The 17,838-nt window shown below is 46.2% G+C and overlaps 1 protein-coding gene across 2 annotated transcripts in view; it reads right to left on the bottom strand.

The window, feature by feature from the left end:
• SMARCAL1 (SWI/SNF related, matrix associated, actin dependent regulator of chromatin, subfamily a like 1) overlaps positions 1–17,838 on the bottom strand; it is a 94,709-nt gene that overhangs the window by 6,939 nt on the left and 69,932 nt on the right. For both annotated transcript variants that reach the window (XM_040358215.1, XM_040358216.1), the window contains exons 11-16: positions 16,600–16,818; positions 15,324–15,394; positions 12,229–12,331; positions 8,533–8,715; positions 5,940–6,040; positions 2,716–2,812 (exon numbers count right to left, since the gene is read on the bottom strand). In XM_040358215.1, coding sequence (XP_040214149.1) covers positions 2,716–2,812; positions 5,940–6,040; positions 8,533–8,715; positions 12,229–12,331; positions 15,324–15,394; positions 16,600–16,818 — 774 coding nt within the window. The remainder of the gene's footprint in view (positions 1–2,715; positions 2,813–5,939; positions 6,041–8,532; positions 8,716–12,228; positions 12,332–15,323; positions 15,395–16,599; positions 16,819–17,838) is intronic.

Raw genomic sequence — 17,838 nt, forward strand, 5'->3', positions numbered from 1 at the left:
ACCAGCACTTCAGCCATATAAGGCGGCGCAGAACCACTGCGTAGACAGAAGCCCTGGAAAGCAAAGGAATCGAATCCATAGCCGCCTCACAGAGAAACTTCTGACCCTGAATCAACTGCTCAGCCAGGTCCCTAGAGGACTCGGAAGCACCCTGGACCTCCAGATCCTGCAGCAGGAGCTTCGCCCTTTCAGTTAGCGTCTGAGCAACCAGGGCGCCGGCCAGAGCCGGCCTTACCGCCGAACCCACCACCGAGAACAGGGAGCGGGCCACGGCCTCCACTCTCCTATCAGCGGGGTCCTTGAAAGCAGGAGCCCCCTCCACAGGCAACGTAGTAGCCTTACTCAGTCTGGACACAGGAGGGTCCACCGACGGAGGAGTGACCCACTTTTTTAAAAAGTCCTCCTCCAGGGGGTAACGGGTAGCAAAGCTTTTAGGAATAGTAAAAGCCTTTTGCGGTGTATCCCATTCCTTATACAACAAATTGTCCAAATAAGGAACACAGGGGAATACCTTAGCGGTACGCGGTGGTTTGCGGAATCCAAAAGGGACTGACACCGCTGGTGTCTCCGCCACATCCTCTAAATGAAGAGTCTCACGTACCGCAGTAATAAGAGCTCCAACAAATTCCTTGTCAGCAGACTCCGCAGCAGAGTCATCCTCGCTGTCCATGTGGGTTAAGCCCGCATCCTCTGACATGACAGAACCAGAAGCAGCAACAGCGTTATCAGATTCTGCGTCAGAGATATCCCCAGAAACAGCCTCCGGGGGGGGGCGCTTTTTACCCCCCAACCGAGCACTGGCAGCTTCAAACCTGGTGAGAAAAGACTCCAGGACAGCCGACACCGATTCAACAGATGTGGCAGGGGGAGGGGCGCTAAGGGTTAATTCCGGCATTGTGAGGAATGAGGGGCCTGATTCAGGCTCCATATTGCAGCTGCCGTGTCACCCCCACTGCCAATGGCAGGAAAAAAGTCCCCCACAGGTCACCTCCCGGCCGCTAGAGCACAGTCTGGGGCCCCCTGAGACTCACCACCCCCCTGGTACAGCGCGGTCTGTGAAGGACAAGTGTGTGCTGAGGAGAAGCTGCAGCGCTGCGTCTGTCCCCTCAGATGATTCGCGGTCTTTTTTCCCCGCCGAAACGGCCACTAGAGGCCGAACTAGTGCTGAAAACGGCGCCGGCCACAAGAAAATGGCCGCCGAATAATACAAGCGCGGCTCCGGCAAAATGGCCGCCGTTGCGCAGTTTTAAAAAGACAGTGTACCCAAAAATGACAGTACACCAAAACAGCACACAGCACACACAAAAATGCCCAGAATGTCCACCACAGTCCCCTGCAGTGACACAGAACAGCCCCAGCCATACCCGAGTGAAAAAAATATGAGCCCCAGGGAAAAAACCCCCTGCACAGCCGTCACCCAAAGGGGGAAGGAGGGAGAGGAATAAGGGAGAGAGGAAAGCAGGGGAAAACCCTCAGTCGACCTCCCAAGGGAAAACATTCCAGCCAGACCACTTACCTGAGTAAGGGGCCACTACTTACCTGTCCTGCGACTACCCGGCTGGAGGTATCCCAGACAGAACCAACGTCCGCGAACGGCATGGCTGTCGGCCAGACACACTGTGACAAAGCCATAGAGACCGGTCATATGTGTGCCCTAGAACCGAAGTTCCCCGGCCGCCCCTGGAGCAACGGGGCCCGTCGTGGACGTCCCAAAGCGGAGCTGAGGGCCGGCACACGCTCGAAGGCCGAACCTGGGGGGACTACAAGGGTCGAGGACCCAGCCTGTCACCCAGTCGGCTGTTGATAGAAGAATCGCAGGATTCAAAATAAAAATAAAATAAAAAAGCGAGAAAAAACTCGCAAAATGCAAAAAAATTTGCAAGAAAAAACTCCAGAGTCCAGGACTCCAGAGAGAGCCTGACTCTCCTGACGGTTAGGCAGAAACAAACTGAAGCTGCTGGAGCAGGGTGTGGGTTATGCCTGGGGGAGCCACGCCCCCTGGGAGGAGCGGCATGAGGGAAAGTTTTAACACCTTGAGTGCTGTGGAAATTCTGCCTAAAATCTCCTGGTAGGAAGAACATAACCCGAAGGTCAAAGGATGCTGTGTCCGTCTATGAACGAAAGAGAAATGCGCATGCGTCGTTCCTAAATTTCCCGCCGTGCATTGCGCTAAATGACGTCGCAACGTCATCATTTTTTTAACTTAAATTAAACGCGGGAACGACGGCCATACTTTAACATGGCAAGTCTATCTATACGCCACAAAATAGCAGCTTTAACTTTACACCAAAAAAACACGACTAAAGACGACGTAAGAGAATGCGACGGCCGCGCGTACGTTCGTGGATCGTCGGAAAAAGCTCATTTGCATACCCGACGCGGAAACCGACGCAAACTCCACCCAGCGGACGCCGAAGTATTGCATCTGCGATCCGAAGCCGTACGCCTGTCGGATCTAACCCAGATGCCGTCGTATCTTGGTTTGAGGAATCAAACTAAAGACACGACGCAGGAAATTTGAAAGTACGCCGGCGTACTCGCTCTGTGAATCTGCCTCTTGGTGCTTTGGATTGAAGCAAGTCCCCACTATAGAAGGATACGCTTTCATTTTAGAGGTTTCTAACCACTACATAAGGTATAATTACTGCCAGGAAAGGAAATTCGGGTGTACAGCCATGATTTATAAATTGTCACATTTCGCAGATGACATCTCACCTTATAAATATAGTTGGACGATTCTGTCGTTTCGGAAAAGTTGGCCTCAGACAGTCCGGCCTGGCCCAGAATCCGGATCTTCTCCTGAATCATCGGCCTGATAGAGAGGAACATATAAAAAGTCAGTTTCTGTGAGACAATTGGGCTCATTTTACGTATTCATGCAGCTGTGATGTCACCAAATCGAAACAGAACGGGTTCTCTCCTAGTACACAGGTTACAGGTACACTTTACATCTAGAAATTAACCACTTGCTTTATGTTTACAAGTTTAAATTGAAATCACTATTTTTTGCTAGAAAATTACTTAGAAACCCTGCAAATATAATATACATATTTTTTTAGAAGAGACCCTAGAGAATAAAATTGTGATCATCGCAATTTTTTTATGTCACACTGTAGTCGCGCAGCACTCCTTCAAACGCAATTTTCTTTTGGAAAAATACAATTTAACCCCTTAACGCCCGCCGCACGACTATATACGTCCGCAAAATGGCACGGACAGGCAGATGGGCGTATATATACGTCCATGCCTTCTAGCGGGTGGGGGGTCCGATCGCGACCCCCCCCCGCTACATGCGGCGGGCGGATTCCCTCGGGGAGCGATCCGGGACGAGGGCGCGGCTATTCGTTTATAGCCGCTCCGTCGCGATCGCTCCCCGGAGCTGAAGAACGGGGAGAGCCGTATGTAAACACGGCTTCCCCGTGCTTCACTGTGGCGGCTGCATTGATCGAGTGATCCTTTTTATAAGGGAGACTCGATCGATGACGTCAGTCCTACAGCCACACCCCCCTACAATTGTAAACACACACTAGGTGAACACTACATCCTACAGCGCCCCCTGTGGTTAACTCCCAAACTGCAACTGTCATTTTCACAATAAACAATGCAATTTAAATGCATTTATTGCTGTGAAAATGACAATGGTCCCAAAAATGTGTCAAAATTATCCGAAGTGTCCGCCATAATGTCGCAGTCACGAAAAAAAATCGCTGATCGCCTCCAATAGTAGTAAAAAAAAAAAAATAATAAAAATGCAATAAAACTATCCCCTATTTTGTAAACGCTATAAATTTTGCGCAAACCAATCGATAAACGCTTATTGCGTATTTTTTTTACCAAAAATAGGTAGAAGAATACGTATCGGCCTAAACTGAGGAAAAAAAAAATGTTTATATATGTTTTTGGGGGATATTTATTATAGCAAAAAGTACAAAATATCGCATTTTTTTCAAAATTGTCGCTCTATTTTTGTTTATAGCGCAAAAAATAAATACCGCAGAGGTGATCAAATACCACCAAAAGAAAGCTCTATTTGTGGGGAAAAAAGGACGCCAATTTTGTTTGGGAGCCACGTCGCACGACCGCGCAATTGTCTGTTAAAGCAACGCAGTGCCGAATCGCAAAACCTGGCCTGGGCATTTAGCTGCAAAATGGTCCGGAGCTTGAGTGGTTAATGAATAATAAAAAAACACAATATATACCAATTTTTTTTTGCAAAATATGATAGATATTACGCCAATTAAATAGATACCGTACCTAACACGTCTCACTTTAAAAATGCGCACAGTCGTGGAATGACGACAAACTACTTAAAAATCCCCATGTCCCTGCGATGTTTTAAACATGTTTACCTGTTTAGAGTTACAGAAGAGGTCTAGCGCTAGAATTATTGCTCTCGCTCAAGTGTGGTGCAAACACAGTTTACGTATGCATGCTCACTAGCAGAAGCAAAAGCATATGTCATGCACAGAGGGATGGGGGCTCCTTAAAAAAAATTCTCTTATTTATATTTACACTGTCCCTTAAATTTTTTTGAACACTTTTTTTCCTATCACAGGGAATGTAAATAGAAATAAGGATGACAGGTCCTCTTTATGGAGAGATCTGGGGTCAAAATGACCCCAAATCTCTTCTTTACCTTTAAAGGCAAAAGAGAAAAAAAAAAAAAATATATATATATATATATATATATATATATATATATATATATATATATATATATATATATATATATATATATATATATATATATATATATATTTCATCTTTTATATATATATATTTTTCATCTTTTATATATATAAAAAAAAAAAAGGCCCTAGACCGGTAGTAACATCATGATGTCGGTCCAGTCCTCCAAGGCCATAGAGGCGATCAGAGACAATCTGGTCTGTGTTAGCCTCTGTGACCAGCCAGCTGCACCGTCTGAGTGTTTCTCGGGCGCGCTGGTAAAACGGGAAGCCTGAGAAACACTGGTAAACAGTGGGAGGGAAGGGGTGTCCCCTTCCGCTTCTTTTGAAAGAGATCCAGCGGCTAATGAGCCGCTTGTACAGATTTCATGAGAAAGCCAGGTGAAAAAAAATAAATAAATACTGGGGTTAAGACTGATAGCTTCAGTCATAACCCCGGTAAACCATTTGCAAACTGCAACATATACATATATATATATATATATATATATATATATATATATATATATATATATATATATATACATATACATATACATACATATACATACATACACACACACACATATATATATATATATATATTTGTGTGTGTATGTATAGCAGTCAGCAGGTGGTTAAAGCAGCGTCCCCCCCAAAAAAAAAAAATATTAAAAGTCAGCAGCTACAAATACTGCAGCTGCTGACTTTTATTATATGGACACTTACCTGTCCAGGGCTCCCGCGATGTCGGGTCCCAAGCCGATCTCTCCCTCGGCTCTTGGGTGCTGCCACCACCATCTTCGGTAAAAGAATCAGGGTTCCCTACAGGGCATGCGCGAGTCGAGGTGCGCGATCCCACTGGTCCCTGCTGTCTTCTGGGACATGTGTGTCTCCCAGAAGACAGTGGGGGGGCACACACACAGTAGGCGCTGGACGTGGCGTAGGTCACCGTGATCACCGCAGTGGTCTATGCCCGGAAGAGGGAGCAAATACCTGTATTGCACGGGTATCTGCTCCCTCCTCCCCCCAGAAAGGTGCCAAATGTGCAACCGGAGGGGCGGAGGATTCCAAAAAGTGGAAGTTCCATTTTTGGGTGGAACTCCGCTTTAAGTAAAAGTAATGGACTCATTTTAAGCATTCATACTGTAGTGGTGTCACTAGATCAGAACAAAATTGGTTCTTCTTCTGGTACACAAAGTTACAAGTACACTTTACATCTAGAAACTCAAGTGTTTGATGGACTTACCCACGCAGGTAGGTATGGCTTACCACAAATAGTCATCGGCTGTTCCTTTGGCCACCAGGTAGTGAATATTCACCGAGTTGGTCTGTCCTATCCGATGGACTCGATCTTCTGCTTGAATAAGAACCTGGAAATGAGTTGGAGCAAACCAGCGAAGATCAGAACTCACACACAACTATTACCACCGATTGAAGAAACAACAATATAATTTATAAAAATGAAATTACGCTTTCCCCGACTTGTTCATTCCCCGAATTAGTTGGGGTAGGCGGTACACTTTGGTGGGGGTGGGTCAGCCACGCCCTGTGGGAACCCACCTTCTGACCTTTAACCTCTGGGGGAGGTCCTAGCCATATTCTTCAATGGGAAACCCTAACGCTAACAGCTAACCCACCTTTGACCTATGAACTTTAACCCTAAGTGCTTAGTGATTCTCCCCACCCTAAAACCCCAACCTTTCCCAGATCCCGCAACAAACTTCATGCGATTTTTAACAGTGTGGTTTGCCAAGATTGCCATGTGACAATCGTGGCAAATTCGCATTATGTTTGGGGTGACATTATTCTTTATGGCACCCCAAATGGAATGCGATTCTAAAACTTGTTACGCGTTGATTGGCGCGCGATTTGGAATCGTGACGATTCTCCCCGCGGTTTAAAATTGAGAAGTGTGAATGGAGCCAAGCGATAAAAATGTTACACTACATAATCATCGCAATCATGCGTATGCCGATTTTCTTTCTTAAAATCTGAGTTGAATTTTAGGAACTGCAGAACGGTCTGAAAGCGTCTTATTCCACTGAAAGCTACTTGATGCTCAATGGCAATTCAGGTCGGATTTCCAGGAGCCCGGCACTCCAAAACAACCCGAGCGCCTCAAGAGAAGGTTAAGAGCCGCAAGTCCTAATTATCAGCGCCATGAGGCTGATTGAGCACTTGGCTCAGAACATACAAGGACAGATATAGACATTCACAATGGGAAGGATTCCTGGAAGGAATAAGTAGCTGTAATAAACAGGAAGCCTCAACACCGGAGCACCATACGTGTCACGATTTGCCATTTTCCTCCACCCTGACATATGTGCAATTTTACAGCAATTCAGAGAACACAACCTCAAGGAAAAGTACATCCTGTATTCAGTAATCCTCTGCCCCCTTCACCCCCCCACAGCAGTGTACTCTGCCCCCTTCACCCCCCCCCACAGGAGTGTACTCTGCCCCCTTCACACCCCCCCCCCCCCCCAACAGCAGTGTCCTCTGCCCCCTTTATATCACCCCCCCCCCCCCACAGCAGTGTCCTCTGCCTCCTTCACACCCCCCCTACAGTAGTGTACTCTGCCCCCTTCCCACCCCTCACAGCAGTGTCCTCTGTCCCCTTTATATCACACCCCCCCACAGCAGTGGCCTCTGCCTCCTTCACCCCCCCTACAGCAGTGTCCTATGCCCCCTTTATATCACCCCCCCCCCCCCACAGCAGTGTCCTCTGCCCCCTTCACACCCCCCCTACAGCAGTGTCCTCTGCCCCCTTCCCACCCCTCACAGCAGTGTCCTCGGACCCCTTTATATCACACACCCCCACAGCAGTGGCCTCTGCCCCTTCACACCCCCCCCCCCACCAACAGTAGTGTCCTCTGCCCCCTTTATATCACCCCCCCCCCCCACAGCAGTGTCCTCTGCCCCCTTTATATCACCCCCCCCCCCCACAGCAGTGTCCTTTGTCCCCTTCACACCCCCCCCCCCCTACAGCAGTGTCCTCTGCCCCCTTCCCACCCCTCACAGCAGTTTTCTCGGCCCCCTTTATATCACACCCCCCCCACAGCAGTGTCCTCTGCCCCCTTCCCACCCCCCACAGCAGTGGCCTCTGCCCCCTTCACACCCCTCACAGCAGTGTCCTCGGCCCCCTTTGTATCACCCCCCCCTACAGCAGTGTCCTCTGCCCCCTTCACACCCCCCCCCCTAACAGCAGTGTCCTCTGCCCCCTTCCCGCCCCTCACAGCAGTGTCCTCTGCCCCCTTTATATCACACCCCCTACAGCAGTGTCCTCTGCCTCCTTCACATGGTCATGTTATAACCAAAAATGTAAATGTCTTTTATTGGGATTTTGTGCGATAAACTGCGGCCCGGGGGCCAGATGCGGTCCTTTGCTTGCCTTTATCTGGCCCTTGGGGCACTACTCCTTCCACTGATATGAGACATTAGTCTGCCAACTGAGATAAACAGTGGGGCACCATTCCTCCCCCTAATAACAAATGTGGTGATTTTTTTACTCCCGCTGATTGCAGGAAAAATTCCCACTCCCGCCGTCTGGCCCCCCCTAAAGTCTGAAGGACAAAAAACTGTTCCTTTGTTTAGAAAGTTTAGAAAGTTTGGAGAACGCTGTGATAGACCAACACAAAGTGGCACATAATTGTGAAGTGGAAAGAAAATGGTAAACATTTTTTACAAATAAATCTGTGAAAAGTGGGGGGTACATTTGTATCCAGCCCCCCTTTACTCTGATACCCCCAACTAAAATCTAGTGGAACCAATTGCCTTCAGAAGTCATCTAATGAGTCAGTAGAGTCCACCTGTGTGTAATTTAATCTAAAAGAAAATAAATAAATAAACCTAGGTTACTTACCCCTGGGTTCCAGAACAATTCAGCAAACACCACCAAGTCAGCCGAGGACAGGGTCAGGCCCATGTTGGCAGCCGTAATGGATAAAACAGCAACATTCATCTTGTCCGACAACTGAAACTTCTGGCAGAGTGACTGGCGGTCGGCCGATGCGGTGTTACCGTCAATGCGAATAAAGCCCACACTCTGTAAGACGATAAATACATTTGTGTGTTTATAAAATAAAGTTGAAGGAAACTTGAATTCCAGAATAGTCACTATGGCTTAGGCCTAATCTACATTTGCAGCAGCCAGCTGAGAGACTGAGCCGGACGCCCCCTCCCCCGCCACAGCCCAACACTCCACTGAGCAAGCAAGCAGGGGGCAGAGCAGAGAGCTGTGACTGATAGTCACCATTTTTCTGCTCGGGGAGCTGTGAGAACCGAGCGGTCGGCAGTGTTCGATCGCTCGGTTTTTAATGTAGAGGGCACCGGGGGACCGATGCTGCATCCACCTAGGTAAGGATGAATAAGAAAAAAAAAACATACTTCTCTTTAAAAAAAAAACTGGAAAACTGTTGTAAAAACGGATATGGATTCCTAGTATGTCACTAGTTATTAGGGTTGTCCAGATACCGATACCAGTATCGGTACCGATACCGAGTATTTGCGGGAGTACTCGTACTCGCGCAAATACCCCCGATACCTAAATAGAATACTTCCCCCCCCCCTTTCCCCCCCCGTCGCTGCCGCCGCATCGCGCCGCCGCATCGAGGGACATGGCTAGAGGGACATTGCTGCATATGTGAGGGACATGGCTAGAGGGACATTGCTGCATATGTGAGGGACATGGCTAGAGGGACATGGCTGCATATGTGAGGGACATGGCTAGAGGGACATGGCTGCATATGTGGGGGACATGGCTGCATATGGGGGGGACATGGCTGCATTTGGGGACACATTTAAAAAAAGTATCGGTATTCGGTATCGGCGACTACTTGAAAAAAAGTATCGGTACTTGTACTCGGTCCTAAAAAAGTGGTATCGGGACAACCCTACTAGTTATGGAAGGAAAGGCTCAGGAAAAGAACAGAAAAAGAATAGGGAAAAGGGGAAAAAAAAGAAAGAAAAAGAAGAAAACAGAAGAACAAGATAAGAAAAGAAAAAGGAAAAATAGAAAAACAATAAGAAAAGATCAAGAAAAGAAAAAGAAAAAAGAAAAGAAAAAAAGACAAGAAAGAAAAGAAAAAGTAAAAGGGAAAGGAAAGGCTAAAAAAAAGAAAGAAAGAAAAAGAATAAGGCTGTGTACACACGATCGGTCAAAACCGATGAAAACGGACTGAAGGACCGTTTTCATCGGTCCAAACCGATCGTGTGTGGGCCCCATCGGTCAGTTAACCTTTGGTCAAAAAATTTAGAACTTGCTTTAAAATGTAACCGATGGACTGATAACCGATAGGTCAAAACCGATCGTTAGTATGCAAAAGCATCGGTTAAAAACCACGCACATGCTCAGAATCAAGTCGACGCATGCTTGGAAGCATTGAACTTTTTTTTTTTCTGCACGTCGTTGTGTTTTACGTCACTGCGTTCTGACACGATCGTTTTTTTAACTGATGGTGTGTAGGCACATCAGACCATCAGTCAGCTTCATCGGTTAACCGATCGTGTGTATGCGGCCTTAAAGCGGTTGTAAACCCTAAATTTGCACTTTTACCTACAGGTAAGCCTATAACAAGGCTTACCTGTAGGTAAAAAGAATATCTCCTAAACCTGTACGGTTTAGGAGATATTCCCCTCGCAATGCGGGCGGCGCATGCGCAGGGGGGGATCCACGGCGGAAGATCCGGCAGCCGCCGGACCTTGCCGATTTTAAATCTCCCGCGCGCATGCGCGGGAGTGACGTCATCGCCGCTCCAGCCAATCACAGTGCTGGAGCGGCGCCGCTCCAGCCAATCACAGCGCTGGAGCGGCGATACCCGGAAGACACGCCGGAGCAAGATGACATCTCGCTCGGCGTGAACCAGGTAAGTGTTGTTCACCTCGTTTTGAGGTAAGTATTTCATAATCAGCTATTATGCGGTGCATACTAGCTGATTATGCATTTTGCCTTGCAGATAAAAAAAAAAGAAAAAATTATATATGCGGTTTACAACCGCTTTAAGAGAAAAAGAAGAAAGGAGAAAAAAAAGGAACAAAACAAAAAGAATAACAAGATAAGAAAAGAAAAAGGAAAAATAGAAAAACAATAAGAAAAGATCAAGAAAAAAAATAAAAAAATAAAAGAGAAGGGAAAGAATTAAAAAAAAAAAAGAAAGAAAAAGAATAAGAGAAAAAGAAGAAAGGAGAAAAAAAAGGAACAAGAACAACAGAAGAACAAGATAAGAAAAGAAAAAAGGAAAAAGAAAAAAGGGAAAGGAAGGGATTAAAAAAAAAAAGAAAGAAAAAGAATAAGAGAAAAAAAAGGAAAAAAACAAAAAGAATAACAGAAGAACAAGAAAAGGAAAAGAAAACGGAAAAATAGAACAATAGGAAAAGATCAAGAAAATAAAAAAATAAAAAAAGGGAAAGGAAAGAATTGAAAAAAAAGGAAGAAAAAGAATAAGAGAAAAAGAAGAAAGGAGAAAAAAAGGAACAAAACAAAAAGAATAGCAGAAGAACAAGATAATAAAAGAAAAAGGAAAAATAGAAAAACAATAAGAAAAGAAAAAAGAAAAGAAGAAAAAAAAAGAAAGAAAAAGAAAAAAGAAAAAAAGAAAGGAAAGGATAAAAAAAAAAAGAGAGAAAAAGAATAAGAGAAAAAAAGGAAACGGAAAAAAAAAAAAAAAAGCAAAAGAAAAAGAAAACGGAATGGAAAGGAAAGGAAAAAAAAATCTGCCTGTATCTAAATTAACAATTTTTTTTAACTGTTATAGATAAATGTGTAAAGTAAGGCTGCATTCACACCTCTGCGTACTAAATCGCGGCGTTTTGTCCCGCGAATTGCGGCGACAAATATCGGCGTTTTGTACCGCGATTCGCAGCGACAAAACGCCGCGATTGTGAATGCAGCCTTCACCCCCTCTATGGAGATGGTTCACATCTCCTATGCCGAACGCCGAAAGACGCCTGAAAAAAAGGTCCGGGACTTTTTTTCAGGCGACAGGCGGCAGGCGTGGAGATGTGAACCATCTCCATAGAGGGCAATGTTACATCATCCCTCTGGCGTGTCGGGGCTGCTGCGGCGTCACACTACAGGCGACAAAACGCCTAGGTGTGAATGGGCTCTTAATACTGGATTAAAGATATATAGACCTCAGGAATTTAGAATCCAGGCAGATATAAAATACAAAAAATAATTCATAAAAATAATTCATAAATACATCACTAGGAGTATTGTATGAACGTCAGCAGCACAAGTACCTGAATTTGTCCTGGTATCGGTCTTTTGCAATGCCCTGTACAGCAGAGCTCAGAACAAGGGAGGCAAAGCAGCACAAGGAATCCGTTGTACTGCAGTACTAACATGCTGATATAGGGGGGGATGCTCCTGAGTGCGCTGCTTCTCCTTTTACTGTCCAGTCACTGGCTGGGGGAGGGACAAGATCTGTAAGTGCAGCAGTAAAACAAAATAGGCCTGAATGGCCAGAAGTCTAAATTCTAAACCTGTGTTCTTAACCTGGGAGTTCAGCTTTACAGTCAGTACAGTCCTAAGCATTCTGAATGTGGATCTTCTTGTTACCTTTTTCCCCAGCTCATCACAGACACTGTCCAGGATCAGCTTATGATGGGCGAACACCAAGAACTTTTCTCTCCCGCTTTCTAGAAGATCCATGATGTATTCTCTGGAAAAAAAAGACAATGAAAATGGGAACCTTGGATTACGAGCATAATCAGTTCCAGGAGAATGCTTGTAATCCAAAGCACTCACATATCAAAGCGAGTTTCCGCATAGAAGTCAATGGAAACAAAGATAATTTGTTCTGCATTGACTTCTATGGCATGCAATACCGCATGTGGCCAGCGGTGTGGGGGGGGCGCCGGAGAGCCTCGGAAATACTCAGGGACAGCTTGGCTGATCTCGGAAACACTCGGGAACGGAGGATTTCCAAAGATTTCCGAGTAGCTCCGAACCCCTCCGCCCACGCACCTCTGGCCAAATGCGGTACTGCACACCCCAATTAGCTTGAATTCTGCTTGTTTTGCGAGACAACACTCGAGTCAGGATTTTTTTTTTAGTTGCCCGTCTTTCAAAACACTGGTTAACCACGTTACTCATAAACTAAGGTGCCACTGGGGTAGATTCAGTAACATTTGCACAGTTTTTACGTAGGCGCAGGGCACCGTTTTTGCCCAGCGCCCCCGCAAATTTTCTGCGCTACCCTCGATTCACGGAGCAGTAGCTCCGTAAATTGCGTGGGCGCTCCGGCAAAATGCCCGGCGTAAGCGCGCGCAATTTAAATGATCCCGTAGGGGTTGGGAATCATTTAAATTAGGCGCGTTCCCGCGCGGAGCGTAGTGCGCATGCTCCGTCAGGAAACTTTCCCGACGTGCATTGCGGTAAATGACGTCGCAAGGACGTCATTTGCTTCAAAGTGAACGTGAATGGCGTCCAGCGCCATTCACTTACGCAAACGACGTAAATTTCAAATTTCGCGACGCGGGAACGACGGGTTTACTTTAGCATTGGCTGCCCCTGCTATAGAAGGGGCAGCCTTACGCAAAAAACTGACGTACGCAAACGACGTAAACTGCGTACGCAGGGCTCGCGTAGGGTAGTGAATCGGCGTTAGTATGCAATTTGCATACTATACGCTGACCACTACCGGAACGCCACCTAGCGGCCTGCGTAATAATGCAGCCTAAGATATGACGGCATAAGAGCCTTATGCCACGCATATCTTAGGCTGCAGTCGGCGTATCGAGGTTCCTGAATCAGGAGCATTCGATACGCCGGAGCAAGTAAGCAATTGCGCTGCGTAACTATGGTTACGCAGACGCAATTGCTACCTGAATCTGGGCCACTGTAATTATCACTGAAATCCGTCTTCGTGTCGACAACTAGGGACCAATCAGGTGCCAACTTATTAAACAATCCAAGGAACCCAGCAGGGCACACAGCTAATTTGTTCCTTTGGTAACTCAGTAAGCATTCCCCATATCTGATTAGCTGCTAACACCCCATACACACTATTAGATTTTCTGCAGATATTTGTCTTCAGATTTACCAAAACCATGTAGTGCAAGGGCCGGCCTGATCGCATACAAATTGAAACTCCTAAGGTTTGACCTCATATTATGTGGTTTTTGGTAAATCTGAAGACATAAATCTGCAGAAAATCTGTGTGTATGGGGCCTTAGGTGAAACAAGAAGTCCTCCCCAGAAATGATTTGTTGCTATGGCACAAAAATATCCAATAGGAATGTTCTACGGCAGGGATATGCAATTAGCGGACCTCCAGCTGTTGCCAAACTACAAGTCCCAGCATGCCTCTGCCTCTGGGTTTCATGCTGTCAGAGTCTCGCTATGCCTCATGGGACTTGTAGTTTGGCAACAGCTGGAGGTCCGCTAATTGCCTATCCCTGTTCTACGGTAATACTGCAAAGGGCAAAATACTTTATTCAGCTACACACTTTTGTTTGGGTGCAAAGACTTTTAAAGTAAAACTGGACTTTATTAGGAATCATTTACGCTTGTTCCTGCTGTCTCACTAATTCTGATGCCTAGTGAGTCATAATTTAACCACTTAAGACCCGGACCTTTAGGCAGCTAAAGGACCCGGCCAGGTTTTGTGAATCGGCACTGCGTCGCTTTAACAGACAATTGCGCTGTGGCTCCCAAACAAAATTGGCGTGTTTTTTTCCCCGCAAATAGAGCTTTCTTTTGGTGGTATTTGATCACCTCTGCGGGTTTTATGTTTTGCGCTATAAACAAAAATAGAGCGACAATTTTGAAATAAATGCAATATTTTTTACTTGTTGCTATAATAAATATCCCCCAAAAATATATAAAAACATTTATTTTCCTCAGTTTAGGCCGATACGTATTCTTCTACCAATTTTTGGTAAAAAAAATCGCAATAAGCGTTTATCGGTTGGTTTGCGCAAAATTTATAGCGTTTACAAAATAGGGGATCGTTTTATTGCATTTCTATTAATATTTTTTTTTACTACTAATGGCGGCGATCAGCGATTTTTTCGTGACTGCGACATTATGGCGGACACTTCGGGCAATTTTGACACATTTTCGGGACCATTGTAATTTTCACAGCAAAAAATGCATTAAAAATGCATTGTTTACTATGAAAATGACAATTGCCGTCTGGGAGTTAACCACAAGGGGGCGTTGAAGGGGTTATGTATGACCTCATCTGTGTTTCTAACTGTAGGGGGGTGTGGCTGTAGGTTGTGACGTCATCGATTGTGTATCCCTATAAAAGGGATCACACGATCGATGACAGCGCCACAGTGAAGAACGGGGAAGCTGTGTTTCACACACAGCTCTCCCCGTTCTTCAGCTCCAGGGACCGATCGCGGGACTCCAGCGGCGATCGGGTCCGCGAGTCCCGCAGAGCTTCGGACCGGGTCGCGTGCACGGGCCAGCGACCCCACGACTGGGCTCAAAGGGCAACATACAGGTACGTTGATGTGCCCAGCCGTGCCATTCTGCCGATGTATATCGGCGTGAAGGGATCCTTAAGTGGTTAAGAAACAGCAGTGCCCAGGCACATGAAGTGTGCTGCTATTGTTCAGAAGAAACTGAATTTACAGCCACATATGTGCGGGGCGACTGTGCAATGTGCGGGGCGACGCAATGTGCGGGGTGACGGTACTCACATGACACAGCGGATTTTGGCTTCTGCAGTTCTGTTGTAGAATAGGAGGAGAGCTTCTTTCTCTTGTACTTTCTGTAGGTGATAAAAGAAGTATAAAAGTTCAAATGTACTACCTTTTCACTAAAATAAATGTACAGTATACCAGTGGAACCTTGGATTAGGAGTATAATCCGTTCCAGGAGAAAGCTCGTAATCCAAAGCACTCGTATATCAAAGTGAGTTTCCCCATAGAAGTCAATGGAAATGAAAATAACTAATTCTGCATTGACTTCTATGGCGTGCAATACCGCATGTGGCCAGAGGTGGGGGGCACCATAGAGTCTCGGGAAAACACTCAGAAAAGCTCGGGACAGCTCAGCTGCACTCGGAAAACCTTGGGAACTAAGAACGGCTCCGACACCTCTGGCCAAATGCGGTACTGCACACCGCTGTGGATTAAATCCTGCTCGTGTTGCAAGACAACACTCGCAAAACAAAAAAGGCTCGTATTGCGAAACGCTCGTTAACTACTTAACGCCCGCCGCATGTATATGTACGTCCACAAAATGGCACGTACAGGCATATGGGCGTACATGTACGTCCCTGCCTTTCCGCGGGTCGGGGGTCCGGTCGGGAACCCCCCCCCCCCCCGGTTTATGTTATGTTATGTTTTTGGGGGATATTTATTATAGCAAAAAGTAAAAAATATTGCATTTTTTTTTTTAAATTGTCGCTCTATTTTTGTTTATAGCGCAAAAAAATAAAAACCGCAGAGGTGATTAAATACCACCAAAAGAAAGCTCTATTTGTGGGAAAAAAAGGACGTAAAATTTTGTTTGGGAGCCACGTCGCAATTGTCTGTTAAAGCGACGCAGTGCCGAATTGCAAAACCTGGCCTGGGCCTTTAGCTGCATTTTGGTCCGGGGCTTAAGTGGTTAACCGTGTTTCTAAATACATGAAGAATGTGTACTCTTATATAAATATTGGTGCTAAATCCAGTGTGACGCTGCCTCTGTGCAGGAGCGTCCTGTAATAAAGGCCGCTTTCTGCTGCTCTCTCTCCTTGTGCAGGGCGACTGGTCTTGTCTCCGCCCCCCCTGAAGTGGGTGGGGCCTACTGGGTCCCTCCCACTCTTCTGCTTAGGTTATGTACAGCACCGTGATGACATTACTGCAACTTTTACTATGCGATAGCTGGTTTTGTAAAGACATTTGGCCGTTGGTCATTGTATCCTTTGTGGCTGTTGAGGTATAAGGTCACATGAAGGTTTTCATGCATGAAGTTCAGCTTTAAACTTACACTCTTGAAGCCTTGTGCCATCTCCTTCGCTGCTGCGGCGAGTGCAGCCTTAGTCTTGGCATTGATGCCTTCAGGTGCAATAACGACCATTTTGCGCTGTTTGGACGGCAGCTGGGACAGAACATCTGACTTCAGCCTTCTGACCATTAAGGACTCCTCCAGCAGAAGCTTTAATTCTCCCATATTGCAGGATCCGGAGTAATCCCATCCCCATGGCATCTGAAAAATAGAAGCATTTAAAGTGATTTTAGACCTGTATTTTTTTTTAAATAACAAACATGTTATTCTTACCTGTTCTGTGTGACGATTTTGAACAGAGCTTCCCAGATCCTCCTCTTCTTGGGTCCCCAGGGGGAGGTCCCTATTCCAATCCCTGAGTCCTAGCCTTGTTCTTCAAGGGGAAACATTAACCTTAACCCCAACCCCAACTCCAATTCCCAACCCCAACTCCAACACCAACCCCAACACCAACCTTTACCTTAAAGTGGTTCTAAAGCCTAAATATTTTTTTACCTTAACCACCTAAGGACCGAGGGCCATATTCTCAGATAATTTACGCCGGCGTATCAGCAGATACGCCGACGTAAGTCCGATCCTATGTTTAAGTGTATTCTCAAACTGAGATACACTTAAACATGCCTAAGATACGACGGCCTGCGCCGTTCTAACTTAGGCTGCAATATTTACGCTGACCGATAGGTGGCGGTCAGCATAGAATATGCAAATGACTAGTCACGCCGATTCTCTAACGTACGCTTGCCCGCCGTAGTGTTTTAACGTCGTTTCCGTAAGCGATACACGGCGTAAAGATAAACATGCCCCCTAGGTGGCGTACTCAATGTTAAGTATGGCCGTCGATCCCGCGTCGAAATCAGAAAATTTAACGTTGTTTGCGTAAGTCGTCCGTGAATGGCGCTGGACGCCATTTACGTTACAGTCAAAACAAATGACGTCTGTGAGACGTCATTTAGCGCAATGCACGTCGGGTAATTTACCCGACGGAGCATGCGTATTACGATCGGCGCGGGAGCGCGCCTAATTTAAATGATCCACGCCCCCCTACCAGGATCATTTGAATTAGGAGGGCTTGCGCGGGTGGACTTTACGCGACGCCGCCGCAAGTTTACAGGTAAGTGGTTTGGGAATCAGGCACTTGCCACTTAAACTTGCGGCGGCGTAACGTAAAGGACATACGTTCCGCCGCCTCAGATCTTTAAGAATATGCCCCCGAGTCTCAAT

Source organism: Rana temporaria, chromosome 6 (genome assembly GCF_905171775.1).
Source record: "Rana temporaria chromosome 6, aRanTem1.1, whole genome shotgun sequence".
NCBI lineage: Eukaryota > Metazoa > Chordata > Amphibia > Anura > Ranidae > Rana > Rana temporaria.